Source organism: Sceloporus undulatus, chromosome 6 (genome assembly GCF_019175285.1).
Source record: "Sceloporus undulatus isolate JIND9_A2432 ecotype Alabama chromosome 6, SceUnd_v1.1, whole genome shotgun sequence".
NCBI classification, from domain to species: domain Eukaryota; kingdom Metazoa; phylum Chordata; class Lepidosauria; order Squamata; family Phrynosomatidae; genus Sceloporus; species Sceloporus undulatus.
Window position 1 is genome coordinate 161,582,969 of NC_056527.1, and position 23,211 is coordinate 161,606,179.

The 23,211-nt window shown below is 41.7% G+C and overlaps 2 protein-coding genes across 2 annotated transcripts; one reads left to right on the forward strand and one right to left on the reverse strand.

Moving 5' to 3' along the window:
* Positions 1-5,013: 5,013 nt before the first annotated feature.
* On the reverse strand, positions 5,014-10,869 carry TLNRD1 (talin rod domain containing 1). Its single transcript, XM_042476496.1, has 2 exons — positions 10,492-10,869; positions 5,014-8,581 (listed from the first exon to the last, which is right to left on the reverse strand). The coding sequence occupies exon 2, from the start codon at positions 8,161-8,163 to the stop codon at positions 7,105-7,107; it is 1,059 nt and encodes a 352-aa protein (XP_042332430.1). The 5' UTR covers positions 8,164-8,581; positions 10,492-10,869; the 3' UTR covers positions 5,014-7,104.
* A 5,814-nt stretch (positions 10,870-16,683) lies between these two features.
* Positions 16,684-21,821, forward strand: MESD (mesoderm development LRP chaperone). The gene is made up of 3 exons (XM_042475742.1): positions 16,684-16,903; positions 17,785-18,017; positions 20,540-21,821. The coding sequence occupies exons 1-3, from the start codon at positions 16,733-16,735 to the stop codon at positions 20,802-20,804; spliced, it is 669 nt and encodes a 222-aa protein (XP_042331676.1). The 5' UTR covers positions 16,684-16,732; the 3' UTR covers positions 20,805-21,821.
* The last annotated feature ends 1,390 nt before the right edge of the window (positions 21,822-23,211 follow it).

Below are 23,211 nucleotides of genomic sequence, written 5' to 3' on the forward strand. Positions count from 1 at the left end.
CCTATTAATGCTCTTCTGATATTACCACTTGTTATTTTCAGATACTGTATATACTTATCAATATGTGTATATTTATTCACTGGAATAATCTACATACAACAAAGGGGGGAAATTGAAAAGTCATTTTAGTTCCCTGACAAGTTTCAAAACTTCATATATATAAAGCAGCCATCAGATAAAAACATACAAACGAGGCTTATCTTAGTTATTTTTAAAGTCATCTAATATTACAATCACAAAACTAATTACTGTCTGCTTTTAAAATTGCACATAACTACTAAGTTGGTTGACTATGGCACACCTCACCACAAAAATCCTATACATTCAGAATTCAACGGACTGGGCTCCTAGGCAAGAGCAGTTTAAGGCAGCTGGGGTTTCAAAGCAGTTCCAAAATTAGTCTGAATGTGCACAAATTCTAGAAATACTAGCATAGAAACTGATTAATTTAATAAATCGCAGACAAAATGCAACAGACAACAGCAGAAATTTTTTTATCGTATGTTCACCCATTTTCAGCCCTGTAAGTTCAGTGAAGCCAACAGCCTCATCTAAAGCATTTTTACTGTTATTCAACCTAGAAAGTGTTGATAAGCAAAAATAACCCAATGCAAAATGATACACAGCATACCTGCAAAGCCAAATATGTGGGAGAAGGGAATACTGAGAATTGTGGAGATGATACCCTCAGAGCCACATGGGGTTGGGGCGAAACAATCTATGGAGCATAGCAACAAGTTGTGAACAGAATCTAAAAGCAAACGTCTTCCACAGAGCATCCCTCAAATTGCATGTTACAGAGAAGTAAAAGTGAGAAACAGTATACGCATGTGCATTCAGAATGAAGAAGGACCAGGCAACTCAAGAAAGCACTACCAGCACAATATGTTCAGAGATCATTTATAGTCCAACCCTTTGCATGCAATAACAAGAAAAATAAGCGGAGCTATACAATTGCACTTCTTTGAGGCCATACTTTTACCTTCCACCAACATTCAATGTTATGCAAACATTCACCATCATACAGTGCAAGGAAGTGAATCATTTAAGCTTTTTAAGTTTAAGCTCTCAAGTGCACAACAGTTGTGGGGTGTGCATATTTCTGTGATATTACTCACTCAACAGTCACTCAGTCACCCCATCCCAGCAGAAACCCATTCACTCCAGGAAGGAGTCAACACCGTCACACAGACCCACTGTGACATCCCATTTACGCAGACAGACACATGCCCAATCCCTCAAAGTCAGACACACAAACACACTCATCCCCTACAGAAAACAAGCAAACCCTCCCTACTCAGTCCTGCTTCCACTGAACTTTCCCATCTCCCTTTTCCTTCTCTCTCAACCTCCTTTGTTGTTGTGTGCCCTTGAGTCAATTTTGACTTATGGCTACCCTAAGGCAAATCTATCACTTGGTTTGCTTAGCAAAACTTGTTCACAGAGAACTTGCCATTGCCTTCCTCTTTGGCTTGAGAGTATAACTTGCCCAAAGCCACTCAGTGGGTTTTCACAGCCAAGTGGAGATTTGAACCTTGGCCTTCTAGAGTCCTAGTCCAACATTCAAACCACTACATCATCCTGGCTCTCCCCCTCAAGTGCCCTACAACCCAGGGCAGAGATGCACAGGCAAAATGAATACGTGATATATTTTTAAAGCTTTGTCAGGAGTGGCTGAGCCAGTGTGGTGTAGTGGTTTGAGCATGACTCTGGAGACCAGGATTCAAATCCCAGTTCGGTCATGAAACCCACTGAGTGACCTTGGACAAATCAGACTCTTGCAGCCTCAGAAGATGGCAATGGCAAACCTTATCTACAAATCTTGCCAAGAATACCCCGTTATAGGATTGCCATAAGTTGGAAACTGCTTAAAGCCATATAACAACAACAACAGGATTGGTTATGGGCAAGCTCAACAGGTGTTCTTTTTACAAAACAACATTCTGGGTCTTGTAGAGCTGCAGGAGACCCCTGATATATCCATTTATGGGAGGCAAGGAGATCAATCTTTTCTACCACTCTTTCTATTTACATTCCACTACTAAGCTCAGGGAACGTTTTGGGAATGGCCATCTACTAAGTATGCTCAGTAGCCACTGGCTTTCCCCAACCAGCAATGAAGAAATGTTCTGAGCGTATCCATGGCATGGTCAGTGGCTCCCCAAGGAGCAATGAAGGACTTAGGAGAGGCACAAAGTGGCTGGAAAGCTACACCTTCTTCTCCAGCACTGTGTCCCTTGTCAGTGAGGGGCCTGGAGCAAACAGACAAATTGAACCAAATGAAATTGATAACCAGGCACTGCTTCCAGCTAAGCAAATACAGGATTTCTGCCAAGTGCAGTCTGAATTGCCTCCAAGTGAGCAGTCACCTTTGTTTGTCTTTGCAAAACATCCATGACCTGGACAAAAGCAAGTCAACAGATAGGGAAGACAGCCAGAATGGTGCGTCAAACTATGTGAAGTACAGGACAGCTCTTCCCACCATGTGACAAGGACCAGTTGGCTACAACTGGTGGGTTTTTTCTTTCTTAAAAACTTGCTAGGGACTGGCAGCCAATGGCTCCTGGACCACTGTCTTGAGTAGGACCAAACTAGAAAAACTCCTTAATGGTTCAAAACTTTTGACATACTTCTAAAAATCTCAATATATCTCTAATGCTCTCAATATCAAAAAAATTTCCATGGTGATTATAATGCAGTGGTGGGATTAATCTAGATGTTGCTCAGCTGGAATTCCCAGTCTTCCTGCCTCCTGCAAAAAGCTATTCTGGCCAAGGCAATTGGGTCTTGCAACTTATCATCCAATATAGAAAAACCCAGATTCTACCATCTGACCTCTTATGTCCTTCATACATTTTTGCCATATCTGAAAAAGGCCTAGCCAATGTGAGACATGGAAAAATGGAGAAATTAGGACTCAGTGACCCCATGGGAATCCTGTCATTTTAGCATTCTATCAAATTAGACAGAAGATTTAATAACTTCTTTAATAACTTCTTCACTATAATCATTATATGACAGATCCCTGGGGCTGGCGTGACCCAATATGCAAGTATTAGCAGCTACCTGGGATGGCCAAATTATCAAGGCTCACGGGGACTTTATCCTTCAAAGAGAAACACAATGCATTTCTCCAACTCAACACACAATTTTCACCTGACAAGCAGTTGGACAGTGAGTTCTGTTCACTCAAGACACAATAATGCTTAACATTTATACAATGCTTCAAGCAACTGACATATTTCATATGCATTATCCCCAGTAGCACTTGCAACAATTCTGTAAGGCAAAGATGGGGAATGTATGGACTTCAAGATACTGTTGGATTGCAACAACCATCAGGTTAGCCAGCATAGGCAAGACTAGTGAGACTAATAGGATCTGCAAGGCAACATCTAGAAGACTGAACGTTCTCCAACCCTGCTATAAGATGAGACAATATTATTATCCCCCATATGGCAAAGGAGGGATGTCAGAGGCTAAAAGACTTGCTTAAGATCACTAGTGCCTTTATACCAGAGGCGAGATTCAAGATGACAACTTTCAGATTCCCTTGGGAGTAAATTTTGAATCCTGCTCCTCTGCATGTTAAGTCTCATTACTGTTTAGTATCTTTGCATACTGCCTTTCTTTCAAGGAAATAAAGTGCATCTCTTGATTTAAGCTTCCTGTCCCAAGCAACCTTGTGTGGTACATTAAGCTGAGAGCAAATGGACCACAATTACCTAATGAGCTTCAAGGTTGAATGGGAATTTGAATGCAGCCATCTTCAGCCTAGCACTACCACTCTATCCACAACATTACATCAGTTTAATCTGATTTTACTCTAATTTGTATATTTGGGATTATAGGGATAGAGTAAAATTATATGCATGTCTATTAAAAGATAAATCCCATGGATAAACAGTATGAGGTAGGGTTTAGGATGCTGGACTGAGATATGAGAGATCCAGGATTTAGCCCACACTGAGCCATAAAGTTCACTAGGTAATAATCTGGTCTACCTCACAGGGTTATGGGGAGGATAAAATGTTGAAAATGAAAGCCCTGAACTCACTGGAGGAAAGGCAAGACACAAATGTAACAAACAAATGAATAAATACAATGAATTGGATTTTTAGGATGGATTACAAACAGGTAGTGAGAATTTTATTCTGTTCAATTCTGGTAAGAATGTAACAAAATAAGGAAACGTCTTCAGGGTGGAAAGAGCTTGGCATTTTAAAAAAGCTGAAACATAATGATTTGTCCCTCCACTTCAAGGGCACTTCGCCTTTCTCTGGGGTTTGCCTCCCTGTATATTCACCCTTACGGCTGAATTGGAGTCGTTTCTATAATAAGCTTGAATAAATAAGCTTGAATTTTAAAACTGCACACTATATATGCCTGAATTTTAAATCTGTAGTCCTAAACTGCAAGTCATAAGCAATTTTAAAATTCAAAATCGCAGGCCTAAACTGCAAGCTACATAAGCATGCCTTTTAAGGCTGCAAGCCTAGAACTATTTAGGCTTGGTGTTATGAGAGTCAAGCTTATAAAGGGAATGTGTGGCCCTACATGTGTTGTTTGACTGCAACTCCCATCACTACTTGATAGCTGGTGATGGCTGGTGGGAACTGCAATCCAACAGCATCTGGACCATTCCCCATTCCCAACCCATACTGGGCAGTAATTCCCATTGAAGACTTATTTCTGAGTGGAGATGTATACAAACCTGCTGTTTGAGCTGTCACAAACATCCAAGCCAAACCCAAACCACATCAAATGACCTTCCAAACACCCCCCTTTCCCCCTCCTAAATCATCAGACATATGCAACACACACACACACAACTAGGTTGAAGAAAATACACACAAACAGAAGATCCTGTAGTTTAAAACATAAATTAAGTTATCAGATCATTCAAATGTACATTCGAAGCACACCTGAACCACCCACTCCCTGGGGAACAAGCCGCACAACTCAAAGCACAGGGTGCTGTTGCTTAAATATTAAGAGATGCAGAGAAGGACATCTGAGAAACAATATTTTAATAGATGAAATAAATACTCCAGTACATGCAAGATTAAAAACAATCTGACACCCAAACAAATAATAATAATAATAAAAAACCCAAATCACTTTCCTGTTATAGTGTAATATCACCCACCCCATTTTTTGAAACACACTCACAGTAGCTTTTCCCCGCAGTTTGGAAATCCAATCCAACCTTCACTCCTTTTCCACGCCACGCAGCACTGCTAAGCTAACACTTGATTCAAAAGTAATCACACAAAACAACAAACAACAACAAAAAAAGGAAGCTACATCCATCATTAAAATTTTTGCTTCTTTCAGACCGTAGGAAAACTGAGGTAACTTTTTTTTTCTTCCTGCACAAGTGAATAGTAAAATTTAGAAGGGAAGTTCTGGAAGACTAAAAGAAATAAAAATCGCCCAAAATATCCCACCCTCAAAAAAAAAGTGTTAAAACCGCACCCAGTGCAATTAAGGCTCTTTTTCCTCCAAAAGACTCTCATTTTCATCCCCATCTAAAAGGGAAAAAAAATTAAAATTAATCTGTTGTTTCACTTGTTTGTAGGCCTTAACTAAATTGCTTGTTTGTAAGCCCTGACATATAGTTATTTAGTCGCTTTGCAAATCAGCTTCCCAAAATATTGTGTGCATGTGCCTACACACTGCCTGTCGACTTATGGCGAGCCCATGACTTTCATGGCGTTTTCTTAGGCAAGGAATACCCAGAGGTGGGTTTGCCAGTTCTTTCCTCGAAATGTAGCCTACAGCACCTGATATTCATTGGTGGTCCCCCATCCAAGCACTGATCAGGATTCATCCTGCTTAGGATCTGGTGCCTTTTAGGGTATTTACGCTGCATTTCCCAAAGTGACTAGCTTTAAAAAAAATTGTACGACTTTGATGGGGTCTGGCAGCAGAGGGATAGACATTTCTACTTGTCTTCATCAGAAGCCCATCAGGTTCTACACCCAGAGGACCAGAACTTAGAACAGTTGCTTTTTGAACTAAAATTCTGAGACCAAAATCCTATTAAGTCCCTATTAGAGTACACAAATGCTACCAGTGGGGTTGATCTATGTCAGAGGTGGGCAAAGTTTGGCACATGGGATGCATGCAGTTCCCCAGGGGTCCAAAAATGGAAGGAGACATAAATGACCCAAAATGACCTCTAAGGTTTGTGGAAGGCATTCCCAACACGTCTGGTGCTCTCCTGAACCCTTGGAAGTTAATACAAGGTTTTGCAAAATTTCCCCCCCAAAAAAAGGTTTTTTTCCCCTTCCAATGCCCAAAATACTCTGTAAGGGCCCAAGAAGACTCCAAAACATAGTGAGAATGCCCCAATGTCTACCAGAGAGCATTTGGAGGTGAGACTTCAAAGATCTCCTGTAAGCTAATACAACCCCCTAACCCAGTGGTTCCCAAATTTTGGTCCTCTAGTTGTTTTGGACTTCAACTCTCAGAATTCCAGACTGGTGGCCAAGCTGGCTGGGGCTTCTGGGAGTTGTAGTCCAAAACACCTGGAGGACCATAGTTTGGGAATCACTGCCCTAGACTCTTCCACAGTTGTCCACCCAATTTATGTGTTGACTTGTTATTTAACAATTGATTCAATGGAGCTACCTTAGCTGGGACTAATTCAGGCCAAAAATATCCCTCAGACAGCATGGCCAATTGCTAGAAATTCTGTGTTATGTAGTCCAAAAAGTGGCTTTCACCCCCAATCTCTTCCTCCAGCCTTCTGTCTTGGCTACATGAAACTCCAAAACCTATGGGGTTCCCATTTACCTCTGGCTCCCAGGCAAGGCTTTGAATTTGGTCAATATCCCTCTGCCCTCTCAACCTAAAAATTCATCATTAATTATTTCTGCAAAGATGAAAAAGTGGAGCTTTGCTACCTCAACATGCCAAAACAATAACAATAATGATGATGATGATAATAATAAAAAAAAATCCTTGCAATCCAATGACTGGGCTCATCTACACAAATTCTTTGGTATACACAAAACACAGGGCTGGGGAGAGGACCTAGTTATGTTTCTGTTAAGCAGTGGCCATGCTTTCTAAATGGGAAAGAAAGGAAAAATAAGATTAATTCACAGAATTGGAGTTTGTCGGCGGTAAAGTCCGAGGCGATGATCTTTCTCTTAGTGCCTGAGATAACAGGTTGCAGCCATCAGAGACAGCGCAAGCCGAGTTCCTCAACCTTTCCCTGCATTCAGTCACCTTGGAGCTACTTTCGGTGTGTTGGGCTAGATCCCTGAGGCATTGAGTAAGAAGCACGCAAGCAGAGACGACGCTCATGGCGCCTCCCAAAATGGCTGTCTGCACAGCTTTACCCTCTGGGTTGATGGTGGCTGCTTTGCCCAAAAACTGAGGCTCAGTGGCAAAGCCCACCAGAGCATAGACGGACTGGACCAAGGGCCCACTGAACAAGATGCATCTGTTGCGCGTCAGCTCGCTGGGTGAAGTCTTGACCTCCTTGACGCATGCCAAGAAGGCTGAAGCACTGGTGCTCATGCATTTGACGCTGAGCTTGAACTGCTCTTTGGCAAACTTATCCTTGGATTTCTCACTGGCCGTGACGCAGGCGTCCGTCAGGAACTTCAAATTCTTGGACATGTTCTGAGAAACCTCCAGCAGGAGCTGCGGGCTCATGTCCACCAAAGGGGTGGTCTTCAAGATACCGCACCCATGTTCCACCTCGTGCTTACACCTGGTCACCTTGTAGCGATCCACCAATCCAGGCAATGCCGGTTGAGCCCCTGGCGTCTCCACAGCTGCCAAGTAGGCAGCGTGGGCAGAGCACTCGGTCAAGGAGACCACCAGGTCACCCATCTCCATCAGGATGTCCCCCACCTCTGTGAAACGTCCCATGTTCAGCTGGCTCTGGACATCGTGGGTCAGGATTGAGAGGCCTTTTGTCCGGGCGATGATGGTGTCACGACACTTCTCAAAGGACTCCCCAAATACAGACAGGCTCTCTGTGTTGATTGGCCGGCTCTCGCTGGACAAGAGGAGCAAATCGGCCACCAGTTGCATCTTGATCTTGCAGTGGTCACAGATGGAAATCAGCTTCTTCCTCTGCAATGTGCTGCCGCTGGGAGTAGATACCTCGCTAGTGGACTTGCCAGAGCCACTGCTAGCCATAGTGCCTGGGGAGCAAGCGCATGCCTCGTGGGACCCCACTTCCACCACCACTCCCCCTCTGCCTGCCTCCCAAGGAGTCCCTGCTGAGCCCGGCAAGATCTCTCTGCCTTTTCCGCACCATCATTCCATTAATGTCCCCAAGTTAAAATTAAAGGCCTGGAGGACTGGCAGAAGCGAGAACGGAGGCAGGAGAGGGGCAATCCCAGCCGATTCAAGCAAGGTGGCACCTTTTCGCTTATTCCACAGCCACGGTGAAAGGATACAAAAATGGCTAGGCTTCTTCATTCATGAAGCTAGAGTTGCTGGCCCACCGGTGGGTGCTCTTTCTGCCGCTTGGGAACAGTTCCTCTGGGATTCCTCAACGGCATGATCAGCTCTCTATGTCCTGTCTCTTCTGTGGCGAGCTAATGGGTCATCCCTTGGAGAAATGTCAGAGAGAGAAACCAACATTTATGTTTTTGCCATTGCAATAACAACAATGAAGAAATACAGTCAGTCCGTCATATCCACAGAGTCTTTATCCATAGATTCAAGCATCCACAGATTGAGACTTGATATAATGAGACTTGACCGTCCATGGATTTTGTATCCACGGGGGGTTCCTGGAACCAGACCTCAGCGGAGAACACCATACTGCTATTGATAAAAGTTTCTAACTAAATTAATGAAACTGGATGTATCAATTTACAAGGAAGCACTAGACCCAAGGCACAAACCCAAACGGTCATGTTTGCATTCTTGTTGAGCTTCTCCACGATCAAGGGCTGTCCCCTTGGCCTGGAAGGAGTGAGCCATGGGTTCCTTTAAAACAATCTCTCAACCTCTGAAATAATATTCAGCTCTCAGGGAACTTCTGTTTAAAAACTATGGGTCTCAGGGACCCCCTCTTTAAAAATGATGGACCCCAGGGACTCCCTGTTTAAAAACTACAGGTCTCAGGAAACCTCTGTTTAAAAAATTATGGCTCTCAGGGACCCTCTGTTCAAAAATTATAGGTTTCAGGCAACTTCTCTTTAAAAGCTCTGTATCTCAGGGAACCTCTATTTAAAAATTATAGGTCTCAGGGAACCTTTAAAAAAAACTATGGGTCTTAGGGACCCGCTGTTCAAAAACTATAGATCCCAGGCAACCTGTTTAAATGCTTTGTATCTCAGGGAACCTCTTTTTAAAAACTACAGATCTCAGGGACCCTGTTTATAAACTATGGCTCTCGGGGGACTTCTTTTTAAAAATGCTGGTTTGTAGGGAAACCCGGTTTAAAAACTACAGGTCTCAGGGACCCCTATTTAACAATTCTGGGTCTCAGGGTTTATGGTGACTGTAAAGCAAACCTATCATGGGATCTTCTTGGCAAGTTTCCCCATTTAAAAATTCTGGGTCTCAGGGAATCTGTTTAAAAACTATGGGTGTCAGGAAACTATATGTTTCAGGGAACCCTGCCTAAAAATTATAGGACTCGGGGAACCTCTGTTTAGAAACCTTCGATCTCAGAGACCCCCTTTTTAAAAACTATGGGTCTCACTCCTGGTTTATAAACTGTGTATCTCAGGAAAACCCTGTTTAAAAACTACAGGTCTCAGGGAACCTCTATTTAAAAACTAGGCCTCAGGGAACCTTTATTTAGACACTGTAAGTCTCAGCAGGGAGACATTGATCAAAAGCTCTGGTTCTCAGGGAACCTCTCTTTACAAGTCTCTGGGACCCCCTGTTTAAAAACTATAGGTCTCAGGGAACCTTCATTTAGAAACTATAAGTCCTTGCCCCCCCCCTTGTTTAAAAGCTCTAGTTCTCAGGGAACCTCTGTTTCAAAACCATAGGTCTCTCAGGGAACCTTTCTTTGGAAACTGTAACTCCCAGGGAGCCCATGTTCAAAAGCTCTGGTTCTTGGGGACCCCCCAGTTTCAAAACCATAGACCTTAGGGAACCTCTGTTTAGACACTATAAGTCACAAGGACCCCCTGTTTGAAAGCTCTGCTTCTCAGGGAGCCTCCCTTTAGAAACCCCAGCCCTTAGGGCACCTCTCTTTAGAAACTGTAAAGCCCTGGGACCCCTGTTTACAAACTCTGCTTCTCAGGGGGGCCTTGGGCAGAAAAACACCTCCCAAATATATATATATATAGTTTCTTTTCTTTTTAAGAGACCTTGGGATCCCTTTCCTTTCCAACCTCCCAAGAAAAAGCTTCTTTCCCCCTCTCTCTGCCTTGCAGCTGAGGGTGTGGTCCCATTGAACCGGCCAAGCGGTGCTATCCCGCGATCGCCTCGCATCGTCCGCACCACCACTTCCTCCTCCCATTGCATCCCTTTGGCATCCCTTTGGCCCCCATTTACCCTCTTGGTTAGGGCTGCCAACTCCGGGCCAAGAGGCATCTCCTCTCCTCTCCTCTCTTCCTTCCTTCCTTCTTTCTTTCTTTCCTTCTTCCTTCTCAGGCGTCCAGCTTGCAAGCCTTGGGCCCCAGGAGGCTCCTTTGGCAGCCCAGGCTCCTCTGGCCTCGCTCCTCCTCTCCTTCCATCCTCCACTCCCTCTTCTGCTTCCTTCCCTTCTTCTTTTTTCCCCCCCTTTCCTCCCTTGGCAACTTTGTAACAAATGGAAGGCAACTCCTGGGCTCTTCTTGCAAGATGCCTCCTCCAAGCCTTATCCCCTCCTCCTCCTCCTCCTCGGTTGCATTGGCTTTTCTCCTCCTTTCCTTTCTTTTTTTCCCTCCCTCCTTCCCTCCTCTGCAACCTTTTCTCCCCCCCCCCCCCAGATCCCCGCCTTTTTTCTGCCTCTGATGGCCGCCCTGCCTTTTAAAGGGGCTCCTGGCTTGGAAAGGGCTCCTCCCCAGGAAGAAAGAGAAGGGGAAAGAAAGGAAGGAAGGAGAAGAAGAGAGAAAAGACCAAAGAGAGAGAGAGAGAGACAGTGGATGCAGCATCATGACCCCCTTTCTCACACACGCCTTTGCCATTTTTATTTTATTTTAATTTTCATATTTTATTCTAATATTTTATTTTATTTTAACTTTATTTTAATATTTTAATTTAATTTAATTTAATTTTTATTCTAATATTTTATTTTATTTTATGGCTGTGGCTGCCCACTATATATATATATATATATATAGACTTTTGTGGGTTTTTTGGGCTCTGTGGCCACGTTCTAGAAGAGACGTTTTGCCATCACCTGTGGCTGGCATCTTCAGAGAATGAAGATGCCAGCCACAGATCTCTGAAGATGCCAGTCACAGATGATGGTTTTCTTAATATGCCCTCTCTAGGAGTATGTAGGTCCTCCAGCTCAACTCCATGGTCAACTTTAACCAAAGGTCATGCTGAAGGGCCTACTAGAGATTCCTAGAGAGAACACTCCACTAGACATTTGCAGCTCCTCCAGCACAATTCTGTGGTCAATGTCTGGCAGATGTTGACCATAGGGTTGCACTGGAGGACCTAGAGATTCCTGAGAAGATAAAAACATAGTGTTTTTGTTATTTGTGGTTTTTCCACATTCATGGGGGTCCTGTGCCCCTAACCCCAGCGAATGAGGAGGGATGAGTGTACAGTCAGCCCTCAGCTTTCGCAGGGGATATGTTCCAGACCCCCCCCCCCCCCCCCGCAAAAATGGAAACTCACACATATTCAAACCCCATAGGTTTGAACAGGGATGCATGCATGTGAGTGGCTGTGGGCACGCGCCTAAGACATGCGCCCCATTTTAATCCCCTCCGTTTGCTCCTCGCAAGTAAGCAAGGGTCGCAGATCTGAAGTCCATGCAAACAGAGGGGGACTGTATTTTAAAAAGAGAAATACTAAAAAGCTTTCCAGTTTTCCAAGCGTTGGGTTTTTTGCTAAGTTCTCTCTCTCTCTCTCTCTCTCTCTCTCTCTCTCTCTCTCTCCTGGTCATTGTCCACCGCCTGCTCTTCATGGATGTGTGTGTGTTGTTGTTGGTGGTTTGTTTTTGTTTGTGAGGTGGTGCTAGGTCTGGAATCATAGAATGATAGAGTTGGAAGGGCCATCCAGGAACAGAGAATCAAAGCACTCCTGGGAGATGGCCATCCAGCCTCTGTTTAAAAACCAAGGAGACTCCACCACTCTATTCTACTGTCACTTTTACTATCAGAAAGTTCCTCCTAATGTTGAGGTGGAATATCTTTTCCTCTAGTTTGCATCCATTGCTCTGGATCCTATTCTCCGGAGCAGCAGAAAACAAGCTCCCTCCATTCTCAATATGGCATCCCTTTAGATACCGAAACATGGCTATCATATCACCTCTTCTCCAGGGTAAACATCCCAGCTCCCTAAGTCTCTCTTCATAAGACATGGTTTCCAGACCCTTCAGCGTTTTGGTGGCCCTCCTCTGGACATGCTCCAATTTCTCAACATCCTTTTTGAATTGTGGTGCTCAGAACTGGACATAGTATTCCAGGTGAGGCCTGGCCAAAGCAGAATAGAGTGGCACTATTACTTCCCTTGATCTAGAATTCAAAGATATAGCCATGTTAGTCTGTAGAATCAGTATGGAGCAAGATCTTGTAGCACCTTTCATAGATCTAAAGTCTACTTCCTCAGATACATTGAAAGGAATGGAAACCAGGGATAAATTAATGTGTTGCTTGAAACAAACTTTTTTTTTTTTTTTAAATAGATGATGTGCATTACAACAAACGAAGTGGAGGTTTTCACCCCTGTTCTTGAGCATGCTAGTAGCACATTCAGAATTGCTTTTTGTCATTTTAAAATGGTCTTCCTGCTACCTGACATTTTCTTCCAGGTGGACTACAAAGCCCACAATGTGATTGTTGGCTGGTAACACATTCTGCCATGAGGAGTAAGGATGTCTTAAAAACATCTTTTACTGGCATTCTCACTTATTTCTGCATAGATGTTTCACCTGGCCTTCAATCACGTTGCCTGTTAAAGATTAATAAGGAATGATGTCATAGGTTTGTAGTGAGTGATATGTTTATTTTACCTAGACAGCATGATCTACAGTAAATAACAGCAATAAGTGGCTGGCTGCAATGATCCCTCAGTAAATCACAGATTGGTGAAATTACTTGTGGTATATGCTGTATCACTACCTCCTTTCTGCCTCCTCTCTTCCAGTCAAGAAGCGTGGTCTGCAAAATTCAGAGTTAGAGCATGTTTTAATTTTAGGAGACTAGGGTCCAAACCACACTGCAGAAATAATCCAGTTTGAGACTGCTTTAACTGCCCTGGCTCAGTGCTAGGGAATCCTGGGAACTAAAGGGAGGTGTTTTTATGAAAGGGCCCCCTGAGAACTAGACTTTTTAAACAGGGGGTCCCTGAGACTTACAGTTTCCAAATAAAGGTTCCCTAACGTCTATGGTTTTTAAACAGAGGTTCACTGAAACCTATAGGTTTTTTTTGGGGGGGGGGCACAGACTTAGGACTTTATCACATGAAGGTGATCGGGAGTTTATCCCATGAATACCCCAGAAAAATCGCATCATTACGTAAAACGATTTCAAATGACATTTCAAAAAACCCACCATTAAAGTGGTCACAAAAAAGCATTAACATGCATCTTTCCACTTTTGGGATCTCAGCAACAATGCATTTCCTATATCACTTTATTTGCGCAATTGCATGTGATAATAATTCGTACAGCTACCATATTTGCTTTATTTGCGGGATGCTTTAAATGCACTTTAATCCCTCTATGTTGCCAAAATTGGCTGAAAAGGGGGTCCCTGAGATCCATAGTTCCTAAAAAGAGGTTCTCTGCAACCTATAGTTTTTAAACAGAGGTTGCCTGAGATAGGTACACAGTCTTTAAACCAGGAGTAAAACCTATAGTTTCTAAAAATGAGATCCCGGAGATCCATAGTTCCTAAACAGAGGTTCCCTGATACCTACAGCTTTTAAACAGGGGGTTCCTGAGATTTATAGTTCCCAAACGTAGGTTCCCTGAGACCCATAGTTTTAACAGGGGGTCTCCAGTGGGTTCCATGGCTGAGCTGGGAATTGAACCCTAAACTTCAGTGTTGTAGTCCTGAATTTACGTTAATTCGAATTGTGTTCGAACTGACTTCCCATTGCCCGAAAATAGCTTGCCATTGCCCGAAATTGCGTGTGATCACTTCTCACACAATAACGTGAAACCCTATGATTATGTTCAAACTGACTTCCCATTGCCCGAAATTACGTGTGGTGGTCTATCATGCAATAACATTAAACCCCATGATTGTGTTCAGATTGCCACTGGATTATACTTCCAGTTTCCCTTGTCTGATAAAGTCCTATATCTCTTATTTGAGGGTTTTGAGAGCTTGTCCCTTAATAGGTCTGGCAGCTGTCCCTTATTATATGAGATGTTGCCATATTTGAGGACTGGAGACCTTTTCCTTTTGTACAGACTGAATGACACACCAAAAAGTGTGCACCATACAGTTCATTAATGTGGACAATATGTTAATTTTGCAGAGAAACACATGGCTCAGTTAATTGAAATCAATACTTTCATTTGGTATCGTGGATAGATGAGCACAAACTTTCCATAGTGACTTCCCGGTTATAAACAATTACAATTCTCCCTTATTGCTGTTTTGAAACTTTAGCAAAGGCAACACTGCATATGTAGTTTTTAATCTTATACTGTTTAATCTGGTTTTAAGGGGGAGCACTATGTATATATGGATGTATTTTAACTTGTTGTATGCCGCTATGGTTGCCTGGCAAAAAGCGGGATAGAAATAAAAATTATTATTATTATTATTATTATTATTACTGTATTATTATTACTGTATTATTATTATTATTATTTACTAATGGCACTTTTGTTTTATTTTCATTGATATTTAGTTTATTTTAATACACTAGAAAAGCACAGCTAGCACCAAACCCAATGTTAAAAAAAAATCTAACAGAAAATGTAGGCCGCATCCACACTGAAGAAATAATCCAGGTTGACACCACTTCAGTTGACGCGTTTCAATGCTGTGGAATTCTGGGAACTGTGGTTTGTTGTGGCACCAGAGAGCTCTCTGACAGTAAACGCTAAATGTCTCGCAAAACCACAGATCTCAGAATTCCCTAGCATTGAGTTGTGGCAGTTAAACCGGAGTCAAGCCGCATTATTCCTGCACTACAGATGAAGCCAAAGAGTGATACAGTATAAGTACAAAACACACTGCAGAAATAATCCAGTTTGAGACTGATTTAACGGCCCTGGCTCAGTGCTAGGGAAGTGGGATTTATGCTTTTGAGAGACATTTTAGCCTTCTCTGACAGAGACCTCTGGTGCCACAACAAACTACAATTCCCAGGATGCCCTAGCACTGAGGCGTCACAAATTGTATTGTTTTCTCCATTGTGTTTGGGACCATAGTAGCATTGCCTGGTTCTGATGTGGCCTCTTGCTTATATACTTACAGATTCTCTCACGTTCTTTAATTTAGCTAATAAATATACAATATAATATTTCTATGTAATATACAATATACACAAAATATAATTTCACATACGCTATTTTATTTTTTATTTTATAATACGTATATATATATATATGTGTGTGTGTGTGTGTGTGTGTGTATAATATGCAATATACATATAATGTCATATACTACACTTTTATTTTTATTCATTTTTGGAATTTGGAAGCCAAAACAAAGTAAACAATATTATATTGTATATTATTTACAATATATTATATTATAGTATATATGCACATATGTATATGTGTGTGTGTATTATATATCTATATCTCTATATTATAAATATACATATTATATTGTATATAAAATAAATAAAAATAAAATAGTGTATACAATATATATATATACACACACACATATCTTAAATAGTGTGTGTGTGTATGTGTATATATATATATATATATATATCATGTCCATTGTTTTATTTTACATGTAATATATGTAAATATAAGTGTGTGTGTGTGTATATATATATATATATATATATCCAATTTTATTTTTATTTATTTATTTTACATGTAATATATATAGATACATATATACCCTTATATTTATTTAACATGTAGTATATACAGTATATATATATATATATATATATCATATACACTATTTTTTATTTATTTTGTATACAATATAATATATATTTTATAGTATATATACACATGCGCACACATATGTGTGTGTGTGTATATATATATATATACTATAAACATATATATTATATTGCATATAAAATAAATAAAAATTATATATAACATAATATATTGTATATCATACAATATAACATTGTTTCCTTTGTTTTGGTTTCCAAATAGAAAATTAGTGAATAAAAATTAGCGAATAAAACTTTTCTGAAGGAGTGGATTCTCCCTCAACCCCCCCCGTCAGTAAGGAAATGGTACAGTCCATGATGTAACTTGTATAGAGCCGCTTTCGTCACCAGCGCGTTCCACTGAGTTTCGAACGCTGTTTGTCACGCCCGCTTTCTCCGAATCTATCACAGGCCGCGCCTGCGCAGTGCGCACTCCCCACCACCGAGTTTCGAACGTTGGTAGTCGCGCCCCCTTTCTCCGAATCCTCCCCAGCCCGCGCATGCGCACTGGCCAACCAGGCCTTCCTTCGAGGAGGCTGACCACAAAATGGCGGCCGCTTGCAGCTGGCTGGGCCTAGTCGTGGCGCTGGGCGTTTTGGCGGCGGCTCTCGCCTCGGAGGAGCCCGAGAACAACCCAACCAAGGCGGGGAAGAGGAAGAAGAAGGATATCCGAGACTACAACGACGCCGACATGGCTCGGCTGCTGGAGCAATGGGAGGTCTGTGTGTGTCTTTGCTCCATAAGCAACACATGGACGAAGGCTGCAGAAATACAGTAATCCGATTTGAGACCCAGGCTCAGTGCTAGGGAATTCTGGGAACTGTAGTTTTGGGAGGCATTGAACCTTCTCTATCAGAGAGCTCTACTGCCACAATGGACTACAATTCCCAGGATTCAGATTGCTTTAACTGCCCTGGCTCAGTGCTAGGGAATCCTGGGAATTGTAGTCCATTGTGGCGCCAGAGCTCTCTGACAGAGAAGGCTAAATGTCTTACAAAACTACAATTCCCAAGATTCCCTAGCACTGATTCAGGGCAGTTAATGCAATCTCAAATTGAATCCTGGGAATTGTAGTCTATTGTGGCACCAGAGATACTGTATCTCTCTGACAGAGAAGGCCCAATGCCTCCCAAAACTACAGTTCCCAGGATTCCCTAGCACTGAGCCAGGGCAGTTAAAGCGGTCTCAAACTGGGTTATCCCATATATAATGTATATACAATGCACAATATACATGTAATATAATATACACTACTGTTTTGTTTTTTGTTAATAATGATCCAGTTTGAGACTCATGGTCCCAAACACACTTCAGAAATAATCCACTTCGAGATCGCTTTAATTGCCTTGGGTCAATGCTAAGAATAGTGAGAACTGTAGTTTTGGGAGACATTGAGCCTTCACTTTTAGAGAAAGCTCTGGTGCCACAATAAACTACAACTCCCAGGATTCACTAACCCTCATCCAGAGCAGTTAAGATCCCTTTGCATACTGATTTCCCAGACTAACACAGCTGTCTTTAAGTTGTATCTGACCTTACTCAAGCATTTCTCTTTTTTGAAGACATCCTTAGCCCTCTTTGTGTTTGTTTCCCAAATAGAAAGATGATGATATAGAAGAAGGGGATCTTCCAGAGCATAAGCGCCCATCCGCACCCATAGATTTCTCCAAGATTGACCCCAGCAAGCCTGAGAGCATCTTGAAAATGACGAAGAAAGGGAAGACCATCATGATGTTTGTCACTGTGTCTGGAGAACCTACTGAAAAGGAAACTGAAGAAATTACAAATCTGTGGCAGGGGAGTCTTTTCAATGCCAACTATGATGTACAGAGGTAAGCATTTTGTTTAGAGTTGCAAAACCTTTTGCTGCCCAGTTTTAATTTTCATTTTGAAAATGTAGGCTATTGGAGGTTTCTTAGGCCCCAGACAGACAGGCCAAAATAAAGCTGCTTCAGGTCACTTTGGAGATATGTTGTTTCAATGATGCACGCATACTAAGACTCCGGAAGCTGCACCAAAGCCATGATCCAGTCCTAAGGACTAGAGCGCAGCTTTGGCGCAGGTACGGACTCTTAGGACGCACGCATCATTGAAACAGCATACCTCCAAAGTGACCTGAAGCAGCTTTATTTTGGCCTGTCTGTATGGGGCCTTAGTTTACCGGTAATAACGTAAGAATGTGTTTTCTAGAAGGATGGTTGTGTTGCCGCAATGTAGCCAAATAAAGAAAAGGAAAAAAGCTCCAAAAGATTTTGTGGGTGATGTTGTTAATTCCTCTAGAGATGGAGACACAGTTGGCATCTAAGGGTTTGCAAGGGTTGTTTCCTGTGAATGTAATTCAGGAGTGAGAAGTATGTGGCCATCCAGATGCAAGTGCAGCTCCTCTCAGTCTTAGCCAGCATGGCCAGTTGTGAGGAATGATGGGAACTGAATTCCAGCCACTTCTAGAGGACTACATGTTCTTCTAAACTGTTTAAACTTTCCTTTGTCTCAATACACACTTTTAAAACAATCTTAAATATGTGTAATTTACATTATCAAGTAGACATTTCCATAACAGTAGGCCTTGTTAAATACAGTAGTGCTGATTAAGTTGTGAGATTGGGCTGCATATCCGTTGCTTCTAAGCAGAGCAAAGCTAAGAAGGCCTTTGGCCCTCCAGATGTTTTGGACAATAATATATACATTTCCATTTGGCCATGCTAGGTGGTCATTCTGGCAGTTGAATCCAGCACATCTGAAGGTCCAAGGATTCTCCACCCCTGAAGTAGGGGATGGGTTGTCAGCCTATTTAGTTGGCAAGCTTTATGGGACCTCAATCATCAAATTAAAATTTGCCAGTAGACTGTGACTGAGACCTTTCTACTGTGGCTTTGCGGCATCCAGATGCTGGAGCGCCAAAATGCTGCCACTATTTGGGCAGCGGAGTGTTGTAACGCCGACTTTGGGGCATATGTCATGCATATGCCATGCTCCCACACCACAAGGAAGCTGGCACTTACTGCCTATCTGTTTCAGCCCTTTGTGTGTGTATATTCTTCTGTGTACACATTTCTCCCCCCCCCCCATCCCTTTTGCATATTTGTTGGAATCTATACAGAAAAATACTACAGAGCAACCACTGTGGACATGAACATGGATTTTGGGTGGGTGTTATGTTTCACCTTATCCAAGATGTCATCTCTCCCAGCCCTTTTTGAGCCATATAGCCAAACTTGGAGAATGTAATTCAAAAATAAATGCGAAAGAGAAGTACGCTGGGCTCTTGGAGCCCCCTGATGTTGGGGCCAGCCAGCTAACCAAGCTTGGCTTGTGATTATTTCAATCTTCTATGAGAATATTCTATACTGTGTCATACAACAGAGGAGCAAAACACATTACAGAAATAATCCAGTTTGAGACCACTTTTACTGCCCTGGCTTAATGCAAAGCAATTCTGGGAACTGGAGTTTTGGGAGACATTTAGCCTTCTCTGTTAGAGAGCTCTGGTGCTACAGCAGACTCCAGTGCCCAGGATTCCCTAGCACTGAGCCAGGCCAGTTAAAGCGTTCTCAAACTGGATTATTTCTGCAGTGTGTTTTGGACCTAAGTTGATATTTTATTGTGAAATACTCCTTGCATATGTGAAGGTTTTCAGGCCAGTGAACTAGAACCTTACTATCATAGTGATCATCTTCTGTCAAATGACATTCCCAGTGGCTGCGCTATAGTCCTTGAAAATAAAAGTTCACAATTTCAGCTATAAATGTTTTAATAAATAAGAAATTGTCAGCTCAAGAAAACTGCTGGATGGCCATCTGCTGAAGGTGCTTTCTTTGGTGTTCTTGCTTGGTAGGGGGTTGAACTCGATGGCCCTTGAGGTCTCTTCCAATTCTATGATTCTGTGATTCTTCTAGTGTGCCAGTATTTTTTAAAATTGGCTATATAGTAGACTACATTTTGAACAGGCACTAAATTACAGTAATGTTACTTCTGAAGTTGGTAATAAATCCTCTAATGTATGATTTTGATGAGTTCTGAGATGAGCATTGTTTGCTTTAAAAGATGCCGATGTGCCACATAATGTCTGCCTTAAAGTCATTTTTGACTAGCCTAAGGATTTTTTCCTGCAAGATTTGTTCAGAGGGGTTTTGCCTTTGCCTTCTTCTGAAGCTGAGAGAGTGTGACTTGCCCAAAGTCACTCAGTGGGTTTCCATGGCTGAATGGGGATTCAAACCTCTGGTCTCCCAGAGTCTTAGTTCAGTGCTCATATCAATATGCCATGCTGGCTCTTTTGGTTATTTTTGACTAGCAGTCATTGGGAAATTTAACACTTCAAAGGCTTACACTAATTGGAACATTTTTTTAAATCTAGGTTTATCGTTGGTTCAAATCGTGCCATTTTCATGCTGCGTGATGGAAGCTACGCCTGGGAGATCAAAGACTTTCTGGTAAAACAAGAGAGGTGTGCAGATGTAACTTTGGAAGGTCAGGTATACCCTGGCAAAGGAGGCAAAGGAAAAGACAAGGAAACAAATAAGACCAAGCCTGAAAAACCCAAAAAGAAAAAAGATACTGAAAAGAAAGCTGGAGCTTTCAAAGACAGTAATCATGCAAACAAACTAAAAGAAGATCTATGATGTAAACTGCACTGAATACAAGAAGGAGAAGTTTTGGGAAGAAGAATACGGTTGGAATGGGTTTCTGAGTTGTGATGATCAAAGGAACAGTTTACTTATTAATGTGAAGCATTCATTTAGTAACAGCGAAGTTAATGGATAATATCTGGGGACTGCCTGTTGAGCTGTGGCTCATTTACTTTCAGTTAATTGTTGAACTCTAAAGCAGGCAGCTTTGTGTTTATTTTCAGTATTAGGAACTTTGCTCAGTGGGAGAGGAAAATGAGCTTTTTCCATTTGGAGTCTTGTTGGTTGAAGGTTAATGAACAGGCAGACAAAAAATACCCGACTTTCTCAAAATTTTTACATTTCTTTCCATTATTTGCATTAGTTCAAATCCGAACCACTGAGTCTTGAAATAGACATCCTCAAAACTCCTCTGACAGAACAAATTATTAGAAGCACAGTTCTGAGAGACACAAAGAGTATTTTGTCTATTCAATTTCTTTCAGATAAGTAGCAATTAAGTGCTTCTAAAATGAAACCTTTTTTTACATTGAATGAACAGGGTTAGCGTAGTAGATTACCTTGGATCTCATATACTGGGGTCAAGGCAGGATATAAATTAAATGAACTAAATGGACCATTTCACTTACTGCCTTAAGACGTTTGATTGAAACAGAGGGATTGAAAAAAGAATAGCAAAGTGTACGGTTAACTCTGAAGTCAATGGGAAATATTTTTCAGTGGAATATGTTTTAGAGGTTGTGTTGTTTCTTCAAGGATGTTAAACAAAAAACAATAGAACAGAAGTCTGTTTCAAGTTAATGATTGGATTTGGCAATGCCACACTTTGTTATCCTGAAAGCAGCTTTTGAATTCTTGTGGTGCCAAAAAACCAACCCTCAACACTTCAGCTATTTCAAATATCCTCTTTTGATATTTATTTTAGAAGTTTTTTTCTTTGAATAATGGAGAGCATCTTGTCCACATGATCCTTCCAGAATGCCAATAAATTTATATACTTTTCAAAACAGATTGCTGTTTGAAACATAAAATCGGATCCTCTTTGGTCATTGCAGAATGAAAGTGGGGAGATACTTTCAACAACATCTCCCCTTGTTTGCTTTAAAAATCTGGAAAACAAAGGTACACAAGGGTTGTTTTAAATGGTTTGACACATGCACACGGGGGCAAGGTTATGTTTCTTGGTGGTGGGCATGGAGAGGTATATTTTGATTTGGGAAACACTGGTTTAATTTGACTTAGAGAATGGAAATAAAAACATCTTGTATATGATGGGAAATCCCTGGGAGTATTTCAGAATGGGGAAAAACATTGTATAGATTGCCCCCAAAACTTCTTTAAAATTCAGAAAGGACAGGAACAAAATCAGGGACATACTGGTTTATCCAGTCCATTCAGATGGTCCTTCAAAGGCTAATGAAGTCCTTATTTGAACCGTTCAGGGCAATACCACTGGCATGTTTCTAAAGTGAATTCTGCTTTCCCTCATGCTCACAGAAAGATTCTGTGTTTTTCTTGCTTCGTCTGTCAAAGACACCAGAGCAGGAGTATCATGCATAGTATGTCAGAAGAGTCATACAGTTTTGACTATAGGTCTTCAGACTCTGTTTCCGTAATGAGCCAAAAGCTGTCCAGCTCACAATTAGCCAAACAGGTAAAATGTAGTATACGTTCTTTGGGGTACTGTTAACTAGAAGGTTATTTCTTACTCCACCAGACATATAATGTGACATCTCTTGCTCTGACTGCCTTTACTCGACTGATTGATATCTGTAGATCTTGCACTTGGACGTCTGTTTCTACCTTTGTGATATTATTGGAGTCATTTACATCTCTTTCTTTGGAAGGCAGGTGCTTCAGCACATGGTACAGTGGTAAATGGTTTTTCCTGCCATGCCTTGGGGAGCTCTGGTATATCTCTTATGTGGCCATAGCGACATTGCCTGAGGTGCATCTCCCCTCAAAGATACCATTCTTACCACTTTTTCTTACTTTCCTTGCTTGTCCTATTTTATAGCATAACAGCTTTTCTAGATGTTGTCCACAAGAGGGCACTCTCACAACATTTTTCAATTCTGCCTATGGGAGCAGGAAGAAGGAGATAATGCACCCTTCGGCTGCATCCACACTGTAAAAATAATCCGGTTTGGCACTACTTGAACTGCTATGAGTCAATGCTGTGGAATTCTGAGAAGTGTAATTTGATCTGGCATAAGAATGGCACCTAATGTTTAGGCTTGCTTTTCTTGTACAGTAATTTGAAACCATCGATTTGTGCTCTTGTCTCAAGAGCAGTAGGACAGACACTTGCTCCATCTTCTACAGATACTTAAAGATAGGTATCATGTCACCTGTCAGTCTCCTTCAAGTGAAACATACCAAGCTCCCCCAAGTCATTCCA